General features: G+C 39.5%; 1 protein-coding gene across 17 annotated transcripts in view; it reads left to right on the top strand.

The window, feature by feature from the left end:
• The window catches only part of TASP1 (taspase 1), a 361,007-nt gene that overhangs the window by 74,352 nt on the left and 266,426 nt on the right, over window positions 1-20,229 (top strand). For 15 of the 17 annotated variants that reach the window (XR_016215997.1, XR_011380008.2, XR_011380009.2 and 12 more), the window contains 2 exons: window positions 10,527-10,606; window positions 17,420-17,526. Coding sequence is in view for 14 of the 17 variants with exons in the window: in XM_070052103.2 (XP_069908204.2) it covers window positions 10,527-10,606; window positions 17,420-17,526 (187 nt within the window). In the remaining 3 variants the exon portion in view is untranslated. Of the gene's footprint in view, window positions 1-493; window positions 525-10,526; window positions 10,607-17,419; window positions 17,527-20,229 lie in introns of all 17 variants that reach the window. The other 2 variants (XM_089307340.1, XM_089307341.1) reach the window with 1 other exon arrangement.

Raw genomic sequence — 20,229 nt, 5'->3', positions numbered from 1 at the left:
GTCTAACTGCTATGAAGTCTGTCAACCCAAATGTTGCTAAGTGTTTATTCAGTGGGTACATCCATCTGTATCTTCTTAGGAAAGTAATAGTTGTAAGGTCATTGTTTCTGTATTTTCCTCAAGGTGATTTTGAATTTGACTATGTTATTTTACCCATATTTCCCATTTTATATAGAACATAGGACTAACTGAGTGGAGGAAGACAGGTACTCAATAGAGAAGAAAAGGTACACAGTTGTTTTAGCTGACAAAAAAAAAAAAACAGCATAAATACTGTAAAAAGTATTTTGAAGTTCTCCTACATATCTACAATAATGCTATTCCCTACACTCCTCATGGCATTTACCAAACAAATTCTCAAATTTATATTAAACAGCAAGTGTATAAGAATAGCCAAGACAATTTTGAAACATATCAAAGAGTTGGACTTATCTAGTAGATAGCATACCTTTTTTTCAGGCATGCTTCTGAGATACTGTGTGCTTTGTTCCAGATCCTCACAGTACAGTGACAATTGCAGTAAAGTGAGTCACATATCTTTCTGGTTTCTCAGTGCATATAAATGTTGTGTTTATAATATACTGCAGTCTAATAAGTGCAATAACATGTCTAATAAAACAAATGCTTTATTGCTAATAAATGCCAATGGTCATTTGAGCTGTTAGAAAATAGCTTGCTTGATACAGGGTTGCCCTAACCAAACTTTTTTTTTTTTTTTTTTAATTTATTTGTTTCTTTGAGAGGCTGTTACACACAGAGATAGAGAGGTACACAGAGAGATCTTCCATCAGCTAGTACATTCCCCAAATGGCCGCAACAGCCAGGTCTGGGACAGACTGAAACCAGGAGCCAGGAACTCCGTCTGCTTTCCCACATGGGTGGCAGGGACAAGAGTACCTCGACCATCTTCTATTGCTTTCCCAGGCACATTAGCAGGGAACCAAATCAGAAGTGGAGCAGCCAGGATGTGAACCTGTGCTCTTATGGTGTTACAGGCAGCATCTTTACCCACTGTTCCACAATGAGGCCCCTGCCACAAACCTTTAATTTGTAAAAAACAGTGTCTCTGATTTATATTGAAGTGAAGCAAATACAATAAGGTATGCCTTTAGTGTACTCTAATAATTAAAACAGTTTATATCAGGATAGCTTAAAAAGATCAGTAGGCAGAACATATGATAACAGTGTCATCTCAAATCATTGTGAGAAAAAAGGATCGGCCTAGCTCTGTCCCTTGCAGCTATTTGGGGAGTGAACCGGCAGATGGAAGCCCACCCCCGCCCCCGCCTCTGCATCTCTGTAACTCTGCCTTTCAAATAAATAAATAAATCTAAAAAAAAAGAAAAGAAAAAAGGAGGTTATGTTAATGATAATGAAGTAGCAAAAATCTTAAGGTAAAAAATGGGGGGAGGGTATTACTGTGCTGTGGCAAAGCAGGTAAAGCTGCTGCCTGTAATGCCAGCGTCCCATACGGGCTCCAGATTGAGCACCAGGTACTCTGCTTCCGATCCAGCTCTCTGCTAATATGCCTGGGAAAGCAGTGGAAGATGGCCCAAGTCCTTGTGTGGATGAAACTTCTGGCTTCTGGCTTTGGCCTGGCCAGCCCTGGCTTTTGTGGCCATTTGTTGAGTGGACCAATTGATGAGAGAGCTTTTTCTCTGCCACTCAAATAAATAAAATAAAATTGAAAAGAGGTATTCTAAATTTTAAAAAGTGGTAAAAGATACACATAGTTTATGGAAAAGAAAGTAATTGGAGCATATACATACATGAAAAGGTGCCCATCATAATTTTGATCAAGGAATTACGTTAAGATTTTTGCCTTATTGATATAGCAAAATTAACAAGGACCAATAATATTTAATATTGTTGAGGGTACAGAAAAACAGATTTTTTTCTTCTAATGGTGGGAATATGAACTGATACAGCCTGCTGATACTTTTTGGTATAATTTTTAATGTAAAAATTGAAAACATGCATTTTGTGTATTCTAGCAAGACTGTCTTTTTAAACATTTTATTTATTTATTTATTTTATTTTTGACAGGCAGAGTGGAGAGTGAGAGAGAGAGAGAGAGACAGAGAGAAAGGTCTTCCTTTTGCTGTTGGTTCACCCTCCAATGGTCGCCACGGCCGGCGCGCTGCGGCCGGCACATCACGCTGATCTGAAGGCAGGAGCCAGGTGCTTCTCCTGGTCTCCCATGGGGTGCAGGGCCCAAGCACCTGGGCCATCCTCCACTGCACTCCCGGGCCATAGCAGAGAGCTGGCCTGGAAGAGGGGCAACCGGGACAGAATCCGGCACCCCGACTGGGACTAGAACCCGGTGTGCTGGTGCTGCAGGTGGAGGATTAGCCTATTGAGCCACGGCACCGGCACATTTTATTTATTTTTTTAAGATTATTTATTTGAAAGGCAGAGTTACAGAGAGGCAGAGGCAGAGGCAGAGAGAGGCAGAGAGAGAGAGAGAGAGAGAGAGAGGTGTCTTCCATCCTCTGGCTCACTCCCCTGATGGCTGTAACAGCTGGAGCTGTGCTGATCCTAAAGCAGGAGCCAGGAGCTTCTTCTGGGTCTGCCATAGAGGTTCAGGGGCCCAAAGGACTTGGGCCATCTTGTATTGCTTTCCTAGGCCATAGCAGAGAGCTGGATCTGAAATGGAGCAGCCAGGATTTGAACCAGTGCCTATATGGAATGCTGGCACTGCAGGCAGTGGTTTTACTTGCTGCACCACAGCCCCAGTCCCTAGCAAGTCTATCTTAAGAAAAAAGACCCATACATGTATATAGAAGGTTTGTGCAGCACATGGCAGTGCTCCTTACAGGGTATAAAACTATAAAAACTTAAATGCCCTCCAGTGGCTAAATAAACCATTTTCTAGTCTTATTGTTCAATACCCTGTGGGATTAAAAAAAACATATACTTTTGTATATAACAGTGTAGATAATAATGTACTTGGCTACCATAACAAATTAAGGTAGATAGGGTGATTTAACAACATAATTTATCTCTCATAGTTTTAGAGGTTGAGAAGTCCGAGATCAGAGTTCTAGCCTGTTTGGCTTCTTATAAGGGGCAGAATGGTTGCTTCTTCCTTGAGTCTTCACATTGCCGGTAGAAGTGAAAGAGTTGAGACATGGAGATGAGGGAAGGAGGGAGGGAGATAAGGAGATAGAGAGAAATAGAGAAATAGATAGAGATGTCTCTTTTCACACACCAATCCCATCATGAGAGCCCTACGTTCATGATCTCTTCTAACTTTACCTTCCAAAGAAACTCTGCATATCAAATTGGAGGCTAGGGTTTTAGCATATGAAGTTTTGAGTGAATACATTTCAATTCTTAGCAGATCTTCACATAATAGTTTAAAAAATCAATTTGCTGGTGGTATGTTTGGTTTAATGTATCTTTTCTTAAAAAATTAGAATGTAATGTGATGCACACCTGTTTTCCTACCACCCAGGTTAATAAATAAAACATCACTAAAACATTGGAAGCTGCCTAGACTGAACCCTTTCTATTGAAATCCTTGCCCTTCCAATGCCCTATATTCTCAACTTGACCCCATTTCTGCTCCACATTTAGGTAATAATTATGACTTAGAACCTCTCTCCTTTCCATAGATTCCTTTATGCGATTACAATATATATAATATTCTGCTTTTCTAAGGCTATGAAAATATATACATTGATGTGCAAGAACTATTTGCAAAGAAGAAACCAAACTCATCTTAAAGGAGGCAGAAAGATGGATCCAGATGAAGCAGTTTTCAAAGGGAACATGTGCAATATCTTATTATTTTTATAAGGAGAAAATATATGGGAAATAGTGAGGGCTACCTCTTCACTAATGTCATATAGTAATGCTAGTTTGTGACTAGCTGTCTGATTTTTCTCATACACATAGTTCTTCAACTTTATTCTTTGTTTTCAAAATTGCTTTGATATATTATATTTCCATATGAATTTTAGAATTAGCTTAGGCTTTTTGGTAGATAGCTTGCTGGAATTTTGATTAGGATTCCAGTATATCCATTTTTTAAGGACTACATCAAACTCTCTTAATGGTATTTTATGGTTTCCGGTGTATAGGTCTTACACAACTATTACTGTATGTATTCCTAGGTCTTTTTTTTTATGCTATAGTCAGTGGTATGGTATATTTAAACATGTTAATTTCCAAATTTATGTTGCTAGCACATAGAAATGTGAGTAATTTTTTTGTTTTGGTAGTCTGTTCTTAAGATTTTTTTTAATTCTTTCCAATCTGGATTTCTTTTACTTCCTCTCCTCCCTTCCCCTCCCCCCTTCTCCCTCCCCCCTCCCTCCCCGTCTCCCTCCCTCCCTTTCTCCCTCCCTCCCCTTCTCCCTCCCTCCCTTTCTCCCTCCCTCCCCGTCTCCCTCCCTCCCTTTCTCCCTCCCTCCCCTTCTCCCTCCCTCCCTTTCTCCCTCCTTCCCTTTCTCCCTCCCTCCCCTTCTCCCTCCCTCCCCTTCTCCCTCCCTCCCCATCTCCCTCCCTCCCTCCCTCCCTCCCTCCCTCCCTCCCTTCCTTCCGCATTGGCTGTAAGCTACAAGGAATGAAGTATGAAAGTGTACATCTTTGAGTTGTTTGTGACCTTAGGGGAGAAATATTTGGTTAATCTTAAGTGTGCTGGTTGCTGTAAATTTATGACAGGTACTCTTTATCATGTTGAGAAAGTTTCTAGTTGGTCATAATATATTATCCTTTTTATATATTGTTAATATTAGCTTCAATTTGTTAATATTTTATAAATAATTTTACACCTGTAATTCTAAGGTAATACTGGTTTATGATTTTCTTGTAATGTCTTAGGTTTTGGTTTATTGGATTTGTAGGGATTTGTTTGTTGGATTTGTAGGGATATAAAATTTGGCAAACTTTGGCTATTATTTCTTCAGATATTTTTTCTGACTCCCCCTTCTCCCCTCTCTGCTATCCTTCTGGGCTTTGATTATACATTATGTTTTTAGCCTCTTATAGTAGTCCTGAAAATCATTGGTGGTTTATTTACTTTTTTTATTCTTGCTTCATTTTGAATAGTTTTCATTGTTGTGGTTGCAAGTTCCCTAATTATTTTTCTACAGTGTCTTATTACCTACTGATCCTATCCAGTTTATTTTTCATTTCTGAAATTTTAATTTTAATCTCCAGAAGTTTAAAAATGTCTTCCATGTATCTAATTACCATGTTTAATCTTTTCTATAGCTTCTTGAACATGTGCATACAGTTACAACAACTGCTTCAATATCTTCATTTACTAATTCTATCACCTTTGTTATTTTTGGGTTGTTGTCGTAAGTTATTTTTCTCATTATAGGTTCTATTTTCCTGCTTTTGGCATGCTTAGTAATGTTTTATTGGATTTCAGACATTTTGCATTTTGCCTTTTTTGGTGCTGTATATTTTTGTAGTTTATCAAATATTCTTGAACTTTATCCTAGGATGTGGTTAACTCATTTAAAAACTGTTTGATTCTTTCTGGTTTTATTTTAAGCTTTGTTACATGAGACTAGAGATGCATTTGGCCTTGAGCTAATTTTGCCTTGCTATTGAGGTAAAACCTTTTGGATTACTCTAACAGATGTACCCAGTATGTGTCTTTTTACCTTGGCTGGGGAGAGCAGGAGCTGTTCCTGGCCCTGTCTGTACCTGAGGATTGTTTCCTTTAGAACTTTCAGCTTATTCATTCCAATACTTTGAGAAATTGCCTTTTTTTTTTTTTTTTTTTTTGAACAGGCAGAGTGGACAGCGAGAGAGAGAGACAGAGAGAAAGGTCTTCCTTTGCTGTTGGTTCACCCTCCAACGGCCGCCGTGGCTGGCGCTCTGCGGCCAGCGCAGCGCTGATCCGAAGGCAGGAGCCAGGTGCTTCTCCTGGTCTCCCATGGGGTGCAGGGCCCAAGGACTTGGGCCATCCTCCACTGCACTCCCAGGCCACAGCAGAGAGCTGGCCTGGAAGAGGGGCAACCGGGACAGAATCCGGCGCCCCGACTGGGACTAGAACCTGGTGTGCTGGTGCCCCGCTAGGTGGAGGATTAGCCTAGAGAGTCACGGCGCCGGCGAGAAATTGCCCCTTAAACTTGCATGGATCTCTACTCAGTTGAAGACCAGAGGAATACTGCCTACAGATTTCTGGAGTGCTTTCTGTTTGTAGCTCTCTCCTCTCTGGTATTTTTTTTTTTTTAAAGATTTATTTTATTTATTTGAAGGTTGGAGTTACAGAGAGAGAAGAAGAGAAGGAGAGAGAAAGAGAAAGAGAGAGATACCTTCCATCACTGGCTCACTCCTGAAATGGCCCATAATGGCTGGGGCCGGGCCATGCCGTACCAGGAGCCAGGAGCTTCTTCTGGGTTTCCCATGTGGGTACAGGGGCCCAAGTACTTGGGCCATCTTCTGCTGCTTTCCCAGGTGCATTAGCAAGGAGCTAGATCAGAAGTAGAGTAGCTGGTTCTTGAAATGGCTCCCATATGTGGTGCAGGCATTGCAGGCATTTACTCATTTACTCACTGAGACTCTTGCCCCTGATCTGGTACTTTTCTTGTGAACTTTGGCATCTCTGGATGCCTAGGTTTGTTTCTTCAATGCAGAGAGACTGCTGGACTCTTGTGCTGGGTCCTTTCAGAAGCTATCTAGGTGGTAATGAGTAATAATTGCAGTAAAACAATCAGTCGTAGCATTTATGTTGTTCCCTTTCTCTCAAGGATTACTGTTCTATATTGCCTGAAGTTTAATATTTAATTGTTGCTTTCTGTATTTTGTCTTTTTTTTCTTTTTTCCATTGGTTTGGGCAAGAGGATAAATTACTCCCTGTTACTCTATCTCATCTTGAAGTAGAAATCTCTCACTTACCTGGAATTTCACTATAAAAATGTAGTAGTTTACAAAAAAAAAAAAATTCTGGGATAGGCATTTGGGGTAGCTTGCTTTTTTAAGGGCGCTGATTCCATTTAGTAGGCATCTCCCCTCATGACCTAATCACATGTACAAAAGGCCTCACCTCCTTTTTTTTTTTTTTTTTTTTTTTGACAGGCAGAGTGGACAGTGAGAGAGAAAGAGAGAAAGGTCTTCCTTTTGCCATTGGTTAGGATTTCAAAATATGAATTTTGGAGGGAACATAAACATTCAGGTCATAACAGTTACACATGTTTGAAAATTTCTCTAATAAACAATTATAGAAAAAGTTCTCTTCTTACTATTTAATTTGGTTGTTATATATGAATTCCAAATATAGCAAATTATTCTTTATTTGTACTTTGTGTCTATAAAGTTTGAATAATCATAGCCTAATTTGCCTATTTTCAGTTTTATATTTGGGTATCACAAATGGGAAATGGAATTAAAAGATAAGTTTATTTTGGTATAAGATTTTTTTGAAATCCAAATACAGTTTCTTCATAATACACATTTTCCATGATCTTTTTGAAGGCTCCTCACTTATAATAGATGAAGTGATAGACAAAACACATAGCAGTTTTTTTTTTTTTTAATTTATTTGAGACGTAGAGTTACATATAGGAAGAGAGGGAGGGAGGGAGGGAGAGAGGTCTTCCATCCGCTGGTTCACTCCCCAAATGGCCACAATGACCGGAACTGAGCCTGTCCAAAGCCAGGAGCTTTTTCAGGTCTCCCATGTGGGTGCAGGGGCCCAAGTGCTTGGGCCATCTTCTACTGATTTCCCAGGCCACAGCAGAGAGCTGGATTGGAAGTAGAGCAGCTGGGACTAGAAACGCGCCCATATGGGATGCTGGTGCTGCAGGCGGAAGATCAACCTACTGCGCCATAGCACCGGCCTCAGATACAGTTTGAAGTCCTAAAAACTAGCTATTATTTTGTCCTATATTTCTCTTATTCAAAATAGTACATTTTGATTTTTGCAGTCTCTGAGGATCCTCGAGAGTTTCTGAATCACTAAGTTTAACACTTTTAGAGTGATTTTAGAGACATAGTTCCTTGAAAGTGGATGATTCTCATCTTTAAGCTTGTTAGTTCCCATCATCATACGAATCTTTGTTCAGATAGCCCCTTTCACTGTGTTTTGCTCTGTAGATATTTGGGATCATACTCGCAGCTCAGCTTGTTGAGTGCTATAATCACCCCCACCTTAGTGCTGGTCTCAGTAGCTTGTTGTTGCTTTTTGTTTCCTAATATTTTAGACCTACTTAAATGTAAATTAAACTGAGTATAACACAAATATAGTGCTATCCTTTAGGGAGGTTTGACATTCTAAGTTTTAAATTCTGTTTAATATTTTGATAATGTTTATGTAAAGTTTAGTACTCTTCAAGAATTATTCTGAAATGCTTGAAATTTATAGATGAAAAACCAAAGGTCTTACCTTTATGAAGCTTACAGTTTATAAGTTAGAAACAGAAATAAGTCAACAGATATAATATTCAATATTATATTAATAAATTATCAAGTATGTAGTATGTTAGAAGGTAGAAAAAAAACAGTGTAAGAAGAGCAGGTTGAGGGAGATGGGGAGCAATGGGTAGGGGAATATAGTGTGTTTGGGTGTATTTTTAGACAAACTTCACTGAAGAGGAATATTTGAGAACATGAGGGAATTTGCCTAGTGAGCCACAGTGCCGGCCCTACACAATAATTTTTGGTAGTAAGGAAAGGTCAGGTATTTGGTATGTTTACCTGTGAAATGACTTCCAAATGTCCACTTTCCTATGAATATTTTAAAATGCTTAATATATGAGAAAAACTTGCAGAGTACACAAGAGTAAATTGATTTCCTTTAGAATCAAACCTATGAATTGTGGAGAAGTGAAAAATAAAGCTAAGATATTTTTCAGAATGCTGCAGATACTAGAATTAAATCCAAAATAAGTAATGAGAGTGCTGACAATGTTAGAGTCAGTTATAAACTTCTGTGTTGATAATTTAGTGTACTGTTTTAGCATCTCTTAAATCTTCACATGAAAATAAATTATTTCTTTTATCAAATTCTTTTTCTAGAAGAAGGAAGAACTCAAAATGCCATCAGGACAACTCAAATATGCATCTAAGTTTTTATTTCTGTAATTTTAACATTTGAACTTTATCTACTGGCTTTTCCTTGCCAGTGATCTTCATTTGGAACAAGAGTAGGAAAAACTTATTTATTTTCAGAATCTCTTAAATTTTTAAAAAGAGGTTTGAAGAACTAAAGTTGTTTGTTACTAGCCCTCATTTTTTTTCAATAGTCTCCCCATTTCCAACTAAATGTATATTGGCAAGCAGTTACTTGTGATTAATCATTTAGTTTCTTGTTGGGACCATTTGAATAAGTGTCTCAGGGTGTACTTAGATTTAATTTTGCCATTCTGTAACTAGTCTTCCTATTAATGATTAAATCTTAAGGTTTCTGTGTGTTTAACTGTGAGTTTTTACTGTTGGAATGATTAGAAGAAGAGAAACAAAAGACAGAGTGGGAAACTTCGCAAGTAGGCATAAGTTCAAGGAATCCATTTCTAGCTAGCTGAAATCTTTTGAGAAGTGTCTGTGGAAGGAGATGAAGTGATTTATTATGGTAACTGCTTGTTATGACTCTTTGCTTACTCAAATTACTTAAGAGAGTGGGGTAGTTAATTATCTTGAAAATAACTCTTTTATAGTTATTGTTCACCATTTTACATTAAAACGTGCAGATTAGGGCTTTTGGGACATACCATAGTTCTTTTCTTACCACAGTAAAGATAATTCTAAGGGTTATGTGTACATTTTTCTTGCATCAAGTCTTAGAAATGCAATCATATCATTATGTTTGGATATCTCTAGATAATATCTACATATTTGGGGTGGATCAAAGTATTCTACTAGGGAAAAATACCAAATCTGAAGATATTTATTTAATCTTAGATTTTTTTTTTTAACATTTGTTTGAAAGGCAGAGTTATAGAGAGAAGGAGAGGGAGAGAGAGTGAGAGAGAACTTCTATCATCTGGTTCACTCCCCAGATGACTGCAACTGCTAGGACTGGGCCAGGCTGAAACCTGGAGCCTGGAACTCCATTCTGGTCTTCCATGTGGCTGGTAGGGGCTCAAGTACTTTGGACAGCCTCCACTACCTCCCCAGGGGCATCAGCAGGGAGCTGGATCAGAAATGAGAGAGCTAGGACTGGAACCAGTGCTCATATGAGATGCCAGCATCACAGGCTGTAACTTAACCTGCTCTGCCACAATGCCAACCCTTAATCTTAGACACTTAACCTTATTAAATAGATCTTGTTACATTAACTGAGAACCATGTTGATCCAAGATAAATCTTAGTATTTTCCATGTGGGAAGTCACCATTTTTACTTTTTTGTTATGTTACATTTTTACTTATTTGTTATTACAAATAATACTATAGTATTTCTGATTTGAGGAAAAGTTCATAGAATTTTTGACCATATAGTCGTGTATTATTTTGAAATAAATCTAGAATTATGTCTGTGCAGAATTTTTTAAAGTTTATTTACAATATTTATTGAATATGTGGAAGGTGACACTGTAAATTTTTAAAAGAATGATTTTTCTGTTAGCTTTTTAGTTGGAGAAGGAGCCTACAGATGGGCAGTAGATCATGGAATACCCTCTTGCCCTCCTAACATCATGACTACAAGTGAGTAAAAACTTTTAAAAAATTAAGTCATATGAACATATATGCCTGAAAGTGTTACATTGTTTCTGTTATGACCCTGCAGTAGATATTTAAGGAAGGAAGCTTACATGTTGAAATGTTTCTTGATGTCTCTCTGTTGCTTTATCATGCTTTTATAGAAGTATTGCTTTAAGATCCTTTTTAGGTTACATAAAACAATTATTACTAATAAAACTATAGTTTTAAAAACTACAGAGAGAGGAGGCTAACATGGTTAATATTTTAAAAAATTTTTTTAACAAATTTTAAAATTTATTTGAGATGCAGAGACAGAGGTCTTTCATCTACTGGTTTACTCTCATAACACCAGGGCTGGGCCAGATGGAAGCCAGGAGCCTGGAACTCAATTTGGGTCTCCCACATGTATGCCAAATATGTAATTTCTTAAGTTATCACCCACTGCCTCCCAGAATGAGCGTTAGCTGGAAGCTGAACTCAGAAATGGAGCTGGGACTTTAACCTAGGCACTCAAATATCTGATGTAGGGGTCTTAACTGTTCCTCCAAAAGTCCTCTTCCACAGGTTAACATTTGTAACAGTTCTTGAGCAGAGGAAGGGCTTTTTAGGTTCAAATACAAGTGGAATAAAAAGCAAAACTGTGACACATAACTGAAAAACAGTTAAAACTGAAAAACATTTGTCACAAATATGACAAAGTGATAAACATCCTTAATCTATGAAGAAGTTTACCAGATTAAAAAAGATTAAAAACCACACAAATAGAATAATAGCCAAATAGAAAAGTAGTCAAAAGTCTTATATAGATATCATAACAACCAGTAGAGAAATTGGAATTAAAATAGTACATGTTAATGTTCCCTTTTTATATGTGAAAGAGTTAAATAACATCACTGCCAGTACGTGTGCATTGTAGGTTCAAATGTAAATTGGCAAGAATTTCTGGAGAAAAGCTAAGTAGGACTTGGGCCATCCTCTGCTGCTTTCCTAGGCCATAACAGAGAGCTGGATCAGAAGAGGAGCAGCTGGGACTAGAACCAGCGCCCATATGGGATTCTGGCATTGCAGGTGGAGACTGAGCCTATTGTCCCACAGCACTGGCCCCCTGCTGTTTTCACAATTCATTTGTGGGGCAATTATAAGCCATATAAGCTTTGTGAGTGAGGGCAGATCTTGTTGACCTCAAAGTGGGTTATAGGACCAGGTGTTTTTGTTGGGGGAATCTTCTAGCTGTTGTTCTGGCAGAATCTTCTGTGTTTTTTTGTTTTGGATCTATCAGAAATCTCTCAGCTCCAGCAGGACAATAGCCAGTATATTGGTTACAGACCAAGGGAAGGGGCTGGAGGGCTGACCTCTCCCTTTTCAGACTTTTATGTAAACCTTCTTTTTTAGTGAAACCTGCTGCATGCCCTGAAACCAGCTCTTCCTGATTTCCATTAATTTGGGGCCTATCTGATTCAAAATCTCAGAAGAGTAAACTTCATATTTTCATAAGCATGAGAAGTGGATTTGGGTATCTAGGTAGATATTCCTTATTGACATTTTGTGCTAGTTTTCCTGTTTTTTTTTTTTTTTAATTAATTAAAAAAATTTTATTTGAAAGGCAGAGATACAGATGGAAAGAGAGAGAGAGAAAGGGATAAATATATCTTCTGTTTGCTGGTTCACTTCTGAAATGACCCCAGTTGCCAGGGCTGAGCCAGGCGGAAGCCAGGAGCCAAGAGCTTCTGCTGGATCTCCCACATTGGTACGGGGCCCAAAAATTTGGGTCATCTTCCACTGCTTTCCCAGGTTCATTAGTAAGGAACTGGATCAGAAGTAGAGCAGCTAAGACTCAACCCAGTGCCCATATGGAATACTGGCACTGCAGGTGGAGGTTTAACTTTCTACACCACAGCCCTGGCCACAGTTCTCCTGTTTTTAATCCCAGCCTGGCTTTCAGAGATAGCAAGTGCTTTCTATTCTGAGCTCTTCTGATATTTCTCTGGCAAAAGTGTCCTGGCTTCCAGACATCAGGGTTCTGCTTTCTTTCTCAATTACTTACCATTTCCTAAAATTATATTGTAATTACTCTTATCATTATCATCATTACTGTCATCTCTACTTTGCCTATTTAAACCTTTTTGTTTCTTGAATTTCTTTTTGGTTTTAGTAGGATGTGGGAGTAAATTCATGTTTAGCCTGCCAATTTTACTTTACAATATTTATGTAAAAGAGTTGCAAAATGGCTATTACTAGATTTTGCAGAATGACAAAAATATTTTTGACTGTACAACAATATTTTGTTCGTAGCAAGAAAAATATAGTATAGCACAGGTTTCTTAGAATTTACATAAATGAGTAGCAAGATATGTTCTCTGCATAAATAAATGCATTTTAAAGTTAAGTGATACAGCGATCTGTTTTTTAAGTTTATTTATATTTACTTGAAAGGCAGAATGACAGAGGGAAATGGGGATAGAGGGAAGAAGGAGGAACTGTTGATTTTTTAAAAATTGTTTTTCTTTATTTGAGAGGGAGGGAGTGGAAACAGAGATTCAAAGAGAGAAGTAGAGAGACAGCTCCCAGCTGCTGAGGCAGTTTAATGTGATGTGCTTAAGAGTGGTTTTCTTTCTGTATAGTCAGCACTTTTAATTAATAAACCAATGCCTCTGGCCTCCAAAGTTTCTGATAAGAAATTTGTTTTTATTTTTATTGGGGTCCCCAGTGTGTGATGATCTTCTATAATGACCCTCTTTGTCTTTGGTCTTTATTTATTTTAAAGATTTATTTATTTGATAGGCAGAGTTATAGATAGAAAGGGAGAGACAGGGATTTTCCATCTGCTGGTTCACTCCCTAAATGGCTATAGTGACTAGGGTTGGGTCAGACTGAATCTTCTTCCTAGTCTTTCATGTGGGTGCAGGACCCAAGCACTTTCCCAGGCACACTAGCAGGTAGTTGGGTCAGGAGTGGAGCAGCTGAAACTCAAGCCAATGCTGTGGGTGACAGGTTAACTCTAAGCCACAATGCTAGCCCCTGTCTTTACTTTCTGACAGTTTGATTATAATGTGTACTGGTATCTGAGTTTTCCTGCTTTTAGTTCATTGTGCTCTTGGATATTGATATTTATGTTTTTCATCAAATGTAACAAGTTTTCAGCCATTCTTTCTTCAAATTAGACCTCTTTTTGTTTCTTCTTCTGGGACTTCACAAGGTGTATATTTTCAAGCCAGTGCAAGGGCCTTAAACAGACCAAAAATTCTCAGAGTTTCCCCCCAACCCTTCCAATCCTTTCATCCTCATCTTCCTCCTATGCTCTGCTATGATTTAGAATAATCTTGCCTCATGTTGGGATACAGGGTTGGATGGACTTTGAGTTTTGAATCAGCCTTTCCATGAGGGTATTAGCTTAGTCTCTGTTAATTAGCCCATTCCTAGCTTAGTTTCTGTTACGTCTCAATCTTTAATGGGCCCTGGACTTGTCCTTTACCTCTCCTTGATGCCAGTTAACCTAACTTGTATGTACTAATGTTGGCAAATACTCACAGTGAAATGACAACTTTAGTCCTCAGATAATTTCTTGAATTTAGCTTGGTAGTTCTTGTAATGTTTTTAAGGTAGTATTTTCCATATTTTATCAATTGAATTTTAATTTGGTAATTGGAGATTTACTTCAGTTACTTAGTCTGCTGTTATCAGAAAACTTCAGTAACCTCTGTAGTGTTATGTTCCAGTTTGTCATTTTTCTTATTCATCAAATTTAATAAGCTGTATCTAAAGACTATTAAAATCTATATGTAAGGTTTTATAATTTTGATTATTATATATATTTATGTTTTTAAAATAAAGATTTATGTGAAAGGCAGAGTTAGAGAGAGGGGGAGATATAAAGAGAAATGTTCCATTTACTGGTTCACTTCCCAAATGGCTGCATTGGCAGGGGTTGGGCCAAGCTAGAGCCAGGAGCTCCATCCAGGTTTTCTACGTGGGTGCAGGGGCAAAAGGACTTGAACCATCATCCACTGCTTTCCCAGGCACATTAGCAGGCAGCTGGGTTGGAAGTGGAGTGTCAGGGACACAAAACGGTGCCCATATGGGATACTGGAACTGCAGGCTGTGGTTTTAACCCGTTATACCACAACAGCAGCCCCATATTTCTGTTTTTGAAGAAGCTCGGTTTGCTTCTTCAAGTCTACCCTAGTCATTTTGTCATCTTTTGCTCTTCAGTCATATTTTTGGTATATGCCTATCATTTATTAGAGCATAAACAAATATTATATTCTGGGGCTGGCACTGTGGCATAGTGGGTTAAAGCCCCAGCCTGTGTCGCAGGGCATCCCATATGCATGCTGGATTTGAGTCGCAGCTGCTCCATTTCTGATCCAGCTCTCTGGTATGACCTGGGAAAGCAGTAAAAGATGGCCCAAGTCCTTGGACCCATGTACCCACATGGGAGACCCAGAAGAGGCTATTGGCTTCTGGCTTCGGATCAGCTCAGCTCTGGCCATTACAGTCATTTGGGGAGTGAACCAGTGGATGGTAGATATCGCTCTCTCTGTAACTCTATCTTTCAAGTGAATTAAAAATAAAAAAATAAAAAAGCATAAATATTTTGTTCTATATCTGATTATCCTGGTAGTTTTGAATATCAGATTATATACTTCTGATACTTGGCTGACTTATTTAAAAATTTTTTTTGTCATTCATTTTTCATGTGTTTTATGAATTTTTCTTTTTAAACTAAGGGCATGTGGTAATCAAATCACTGAGAATCCTTTGAGGTCTGAGTAGGTTAGGATGTATGCATTTTTCCAGGGTTTGCATTTGTGTTCAGAGAGCTTGTTGAAGCATTGTTACACAAAGATCATGTTTGGTTTTGTGTTTTTGTTTAGTTTTCTCTAGGCTATACAGTAACATGAATTTTCCAATACTCTCTTTAGTCGTGGATTTACTGGGGGAAACTTTTAGATCCAAATTTGAGACTTGCAAGTTTTCTGTTTCTTTGTGTATGGTGGCTTTTTTTTTTTTTAATTATTTATTTATTTATTTGAAAGGTAGAGTTAGAGAGAGAGGAGAGACAGAGAGATCTTCAATCTGCTGGTTCATTCCCAAAATGACTGCAGTGGCCAGGGCTAGGCCATTCTGAAGCCAGGATCCAGGAGCTTCTTCCAGGTCTCCCACTTGGATGCTGGGGCCCAAAGGACTTGGGCCATCTTCTGCTACTTTCCCAGGTGTATTAGCAGGAAGTTGGATTGGAAGTGGAGCAGCTGGGACACAAACCAGCACCCATGAGGGATACCGGCACTGCAGGCTGTGGCTTATTAGAGCGGCTATATCATAGCGCTGGCCCAGTGGCATTTTCTTGTCATCCTATTCCCTGGGGATATCAATCATTGGAATTTCCTTTTGTGTGTGTGTGTGTGTGTGTGTGTGTGGTGGAAAACTTCCAGTATATTTTCTCATGCTACATTGTCCCTAAGTTTCATCTTTTGTCTCCTTTGCGTGGAGACCTTCAAAAACCACAAGTGGTGGTGGCATGCTTTGGTAGATGGGGAATGTCTACTTTCAGTGCTTGCTTATATCTGAGTTTGAATGTTTTTCAATTTTTTAATCTTAGATTGTTTTTTTCTTTTGTTTATTTATTTGAGAGGTAGAGTTACAGACAGTGAAAGGGAGAGTAAAGAGAAAGGTCTTCCATCTGCTGGTCCACTCCCCAAATGGCTGCAATGGCTGCAGCTTCACCAATCTGAAGCCAGGAGCCAGGAGCCAGGAACCAGGAGCTTCTTCCAGGTCCCCCATGCGGGTGCAGAGGTCCAAGGACTTGGGCCATCTTCTGCTGCTTTCCCAGGCCATAGCAGAGAGCTGGATTGGAAGTGGAGCAGCCAGGACTTGAACTGGTATCCATATGGGATGCTGGCACTGCAGGCCAGGGCTTTAACCTGCTGCATCACAGCGCCAGTCCCAGATTGTTTCTTATTCTCATACTAGCTCACAATATGTTGAAATGACCTCTTTAATATTTATGGGCCAGCGCCGTGGCTCACTTGTTTAATCCTCTGCCTGCGGCACCAGCATCCCATATGGGTGCTGGGTTCTAGTCCCGGTTGCTCCTCTTCCAGTCCAGCTCTCTGCTGTGGCCCAGGAAGGTAGTGGAGGATGGCCCAAGTACTTGGGCCCTGCACCCGCATGGGAGACCAGAAGGAATCACCTAGCTCCTGGCTTTGGATCGGCATAGCTCCGGCCGTAGCGGCCATTTGGGTGGTGATCCAACGGAAGGAAGACCTTTCTCTCTGTCTTTCTCTCTCACTGTCTAACTCTATCAAATAAATAATAATAAAAAATAATAAAATTTATTTGAGTGGCAGACACATACGTGTGTGTTTGTGTGTGTGTGTGTGTGCACGCACGCATATATGTATATAGTGAGAGAGAGAGCATGTGAGTTCCCCCATCTGTTGGTTCATTCCTCAAATGTTCCCAGTGGCTGTGGCTGGGCCATGACCAAAGTTGGGAGCCAGAAACTCAATCCAATTCTGCCATGTTGATGGCAGGAACCCAGTTACTTGAGCTATCATTGCTGCCTCCCAGGGTCCACATTACCAGGAACCTGCACTTAGGAGCCAAAGTTGGAAGTTGAACCCAGGTGTTTTAATATGAGATATGGGTGTCTTAACCAACATCTTAACCACTAGGCCCAATCCCCACCTCTGAAAAGACTTTTTAAACTTTTAATTCAATATCCTTAAGGATTTTGTTTTAGGAAGGCTCTTCAGGATATATTAGTCCTTTTGCCCTAATATTTCTTAAATGTTATTTTTAATGTTTCTTTTATAGGATTCAGTTTAGCTGCATTTAAAAGAAACAAGAGGAAACTAGAGCTGGCAGAAAGGGTGGAAACAGATTTCATTCAGCTAAAGAAAAGAAGACAATCAAGTGAAAAGGTCAGGAGGTATTTCAAATATTAACAATTAATGTATGATAATGATATCTCTAATCTGAATTTAGATATATAACCACTAGAATATTACTATCCAGTAGAAATATGGTATGTGCTACATAGAGCTTTTTTTTTTTTTAAATTTACTTGACAGGTAGAGCTAGATAGAGAGAGAGACAGAGAGAAAGGTCTTTCTTCCATTGGTTCACCCTCCAAATGGCTACTGTGCCGATCTGAAGCTGGTGCAGGGGCCCAAGCACTTGGGCCATCCTCCACTGCCCTCCCAGGCTACAGCAGAGAGCTGGACTGGAAGAGGAACAACTGGGACTAGAACCCGGCGCCTCTATGGGATGCTGGTGCTGCAGGTGGAGGATTAACCAAGTGAGCCACCGTGCCGGCCCCCTACATAGAGCTTTTAAAGATTTATTTATTTATTCGAAAGGCAGAGTTACAGAGAGAGGAGAGACATAGAGAGTGATCTTCCATCTGCTGATTTACTCCCCATATAGCCCCAATAGCCAGGGCTGGGTCAGGCCTAAGCCAGGAGCTTCTTTCAAGTCTCCCACATGGGTGTAGGGGCCCAAGCACCGGGGCCATCCCTCATAGCTTTCACAGGCCATTAACAGGGAGCTGGATCAGAAGTGGAGCAACTAGGACTACAACCAATGCCCATGTGGGATACCAGCATTGCAGGCAATGGCTTAACCCACTGTGCCACAATACTGGACCCATATAGCTCTTATTTTTTAAAAAGTAATCATACAAACATTACCATAGTCCAGTTATGCTGGATAAGGATATTTTGATTCAGGACAGACCACATGTATAATTGTGGTTCCATAAGAGTATATTATCTAATGACATTGTAACTATTTTAGTTCCTATAAGTTCACTCTATGATGTTAGCACATTGATGAAATTACCTAATGATGTATTTCTTGGAGTGTAACCCCACTATTAAGGGATATGTAGCTGTATTGATAGAAATAAGAATTAAAACAAGAAAGAATTTCCTTATTTTGATGATCTTGTTGCCATAGTAAACTAGTGTTTTTTTTCTCAATCTTTGATCCTTTATATTTACATTTGGTTAATTTAAAATAAGAATGATTGTGGCATAGTAGGTTAAGCAGTCACCTGCTATGCCCGCATCCCTTATGGGCACCAGTTCATGTCCCAGCTGCTCTAGTTCCTGTCCAGTTCCCTGTAATGCACCTTGGAAAGCAGCAAAAGAAGGCTTAAGTACTTGGACCTCTGCCATCCATGTAAAATAAAATAAACTAAGAAGAGTTAATCTATGGAATGCTTTTGGCTACAAAATAATAGAACACCTGACTGTGGATTAAGAAATTTGCATTTGTCCCTCTGCTCTTTGGCTCTTCCTCACGTAAGAAGTCTGGAGGTGGTTGGTTGTTAGCATTAGTTTAGTTTTCCAGTGATGTAGGACCAACCTATCTGGGATTATCTTGGGTCTTTCTCTCATGCCTTTGAAGCATGGATGTGATATAACAAATCCAATTTTAGACGTCATGTCTGCATTTGTGGAGGATGGGATGAAACTAGTGCTAGATGTATTTGTCCTTTCATTGTCTTGGATGCAAAAGTTTCTTGGAATTTCCCATCCCAGATTTCTCTTTAGTAATTTTTAGGGGGTATTGGGACAATGGGCCAGTTTTGTCACATGACTGTTCTTGGCTGCAAGGGATCCTGGGAAGTAGAGTAGATTATCATAATGACTATTCTCATAGCTCATAACTTGAGGCTGGACACATTGTTTTCCCAAACAAAAAGGGGTATTTATTATTATTATTTTTTATTTTTTTGACAGAGTGGACAGTGAGAGAGAGAGACAGAGAGAAAGGTCTTCCTTTGCCGTTGGTTCACCCTCCCATGGCCGCCGCGGCCGGCGCGCTGGGGCCGGCGCACTGCGCTGATCCGATGGCAGGAGCCAGGAGCCAGGTGCTTTTCCTGGTCTCCCATGGGGTGCAGGGCCCAAGCACCTGGGCCATCCTCCACTGCACTCCCTGGCCACAGCAGAGAGCTGGCCTGGAAGAGGGGCAACCGGGACAGAATCCGGCGCCCCGACTGGGACTAGGGGGTATTTATTATTTTTATCAAAGGAGGGTGGACACATGGTTATTAGGTAGGAAATTTATAGTGTGTCGTGTAAATGGAGATGAGTTTTTTGCCATCTTTCTTTCTACGTCCTTTCTTACTATAAATTATTAGAGTCTTCATGTTAATTGAATAAAAACAGATTTTTGTCTCTACATGCAGAATATGTAGATTTTAAGGTATAATGTTAAAAATGAGGATACAAATTCTGTTTTATCCTTATTTTTTTGAAAAGATTACTATTCAATTCTAATATTATATTGTAACATAAAAATGGTAGTTGTTAACTTTCTTTTTCTCCACTGAGCAGACCCAGTTCTTCTGGATTTTCTTTCTCTCTCTTTCTAAAGATTTATTTATTTATTTGAAAGGCAGAGTTACAGAGAGGTAGAGGCAGAGACAGAGAGAGAGGGGTCTGGTTCATTTCCCAAATGGCCACAACGGCCAGAGGTGGGCCGATCTTTGAGAGCTGGATTGGAAGTGGAGTAGCCATGACTTGAACCGACACCCGTATGGAATGCTGGCACTGCAGGTAGCGCTTTACCTGCTATGCCACAGCGCTGGCCCCTTTCCTCTTATGGTATATACATAG

Source organism: Oryctolagus cuniculus, chromosome 11 (assembly GCF_051225735.1).
Source record: "Oryctolagus cuniculus isolate XC-2025 breed Fujian yellow rabbit chromosome 11, ASM5122573v1, whole genome shotgun sequence".
NCBI lineage: Eukaryota > Metazoa > Chordata > Mammalia > Lagomorpha > Leporidae > Oryctolagus > Oryctolagus cuniculus.
Note: the sequence above shows the minus strand (reverse complement) of the source record. Positions and strands in the feature narration are given on the sequence as shown.